The following is a 1,064-nucleotide window of genomic DNA, read 5'->3' on the forward strand; positions in this document are numbered from 1 at the left end:
AATTATACATAAATAAGTAATAATAAATATATAATAAAGTAATAATAAATAATATTATCAACATTCTGTATCAATATGAGGAGAAGATGGTCAGGTGTGGGGTCAGCAAAAAAATACAAATATACAAAAACTTATTTATTTGTGCCGACATTTCGACCTGAATTTGAGGTCTTCATCAGGGATGCTCAAGCAGATTTACTGTCTAGAGTGGTGACTGACTCTGGACAGAAATCTGGCAGAGCATCCATGATGTACACCTGAAATTCAGGTCGAAACGTCGGCTCAAATAAATAGTTTTTGAATATTGGATTTTTTTTCCTAACCCCCCCCCATACATCTTCTCATATTAATCTACGACCAACTATTAACTCCTCATTCTGTATTAATGTTTTATTTCAGAAAACAGAGCTGTCTGGAGGAGAACGCAAACGACTATCTTTTGCAACAGCCTGCCTTTCTAATCCTGCACTATTGTTCTGTGATGAACCAACAAGTGGTTTGGACTCACTTAATGCAATTCGTATCATCAGTATGATGGCTTCCTGGAACGCTACAATTTTGTGCACTATCCATCAACCTAGTCCTGAAGTCTTGAAGTGCTTTTCTTCTATAATGTTGGTTGCTGATGGATCCCTCGTTTTCTCTGGATCTGTCGATGATGCCTTAGATTTTTTCAGAAGGTAGATCTAACAATCACTTTTTACATTTATTGTATTGTTTAGATTACATTAACGATTATTCGCTGTTCTCTAATATTATGTAAAGATAATTTTTTTGTTTATAAAACGAAAGATGTGAACAGAAGATGACCCCCACAATATAAGCATATGCTTAGTAGTAATAAACATATTTAGCACCCCTTGTGCCCAATACAGTAAGAAAATCTCTCTAGTGCTTGCTGTGGCATTAAGCAAACAAGAGAAGAGAATTTTTTCTTCTTTTGGATTCAGATAAATTATCTTCATTCTTCTCTTGAACTAAAGTTATAATGTGAGTATAACTTAAGTAAGTGGTTCCCAGGCTAGGGATAGGAGCCAAGAGAGAAGAGGATAATGAGAGAGAAG

General features: G+C 35.2%; 1 protein-coding gene across 1 annotated transcript in view; it reads left to right on the forward strand.

Annotated features, from left to right (window-relative positions):
* Positions 1-1,064, forward strand: part of st (scarlet) — a gene marked incomplete in the record, with an annotated part of 22,161 nt that overhangs the window by 8,466 nt on the left and 12,631 nt on the right. Inside the window, 1 exon segment of the mRNA XM_067047225.1 lies at positions 400-680. Coding sequence (XP_066903326.1) covers positions 400-680 — 281 coding nt within the window.

This window comes from Halyomorpha halys, unplaced genomic scaffold (genome assembly GCF_000696795.3).
Source record: "Halyomorpha halys isolate HHAL.00 unplaced genomic scaffold, Hhal_1.1 Scaffold1335.1, whole genome shotgun sequence".
In the NCBI taxonomy this organism is placed as follows: Eukaryota; Metazoa; Arthropoda; class Insecta; order Hemiptera; family Pentatomidae; genus Halyomorpha; species Halyomorpha halys.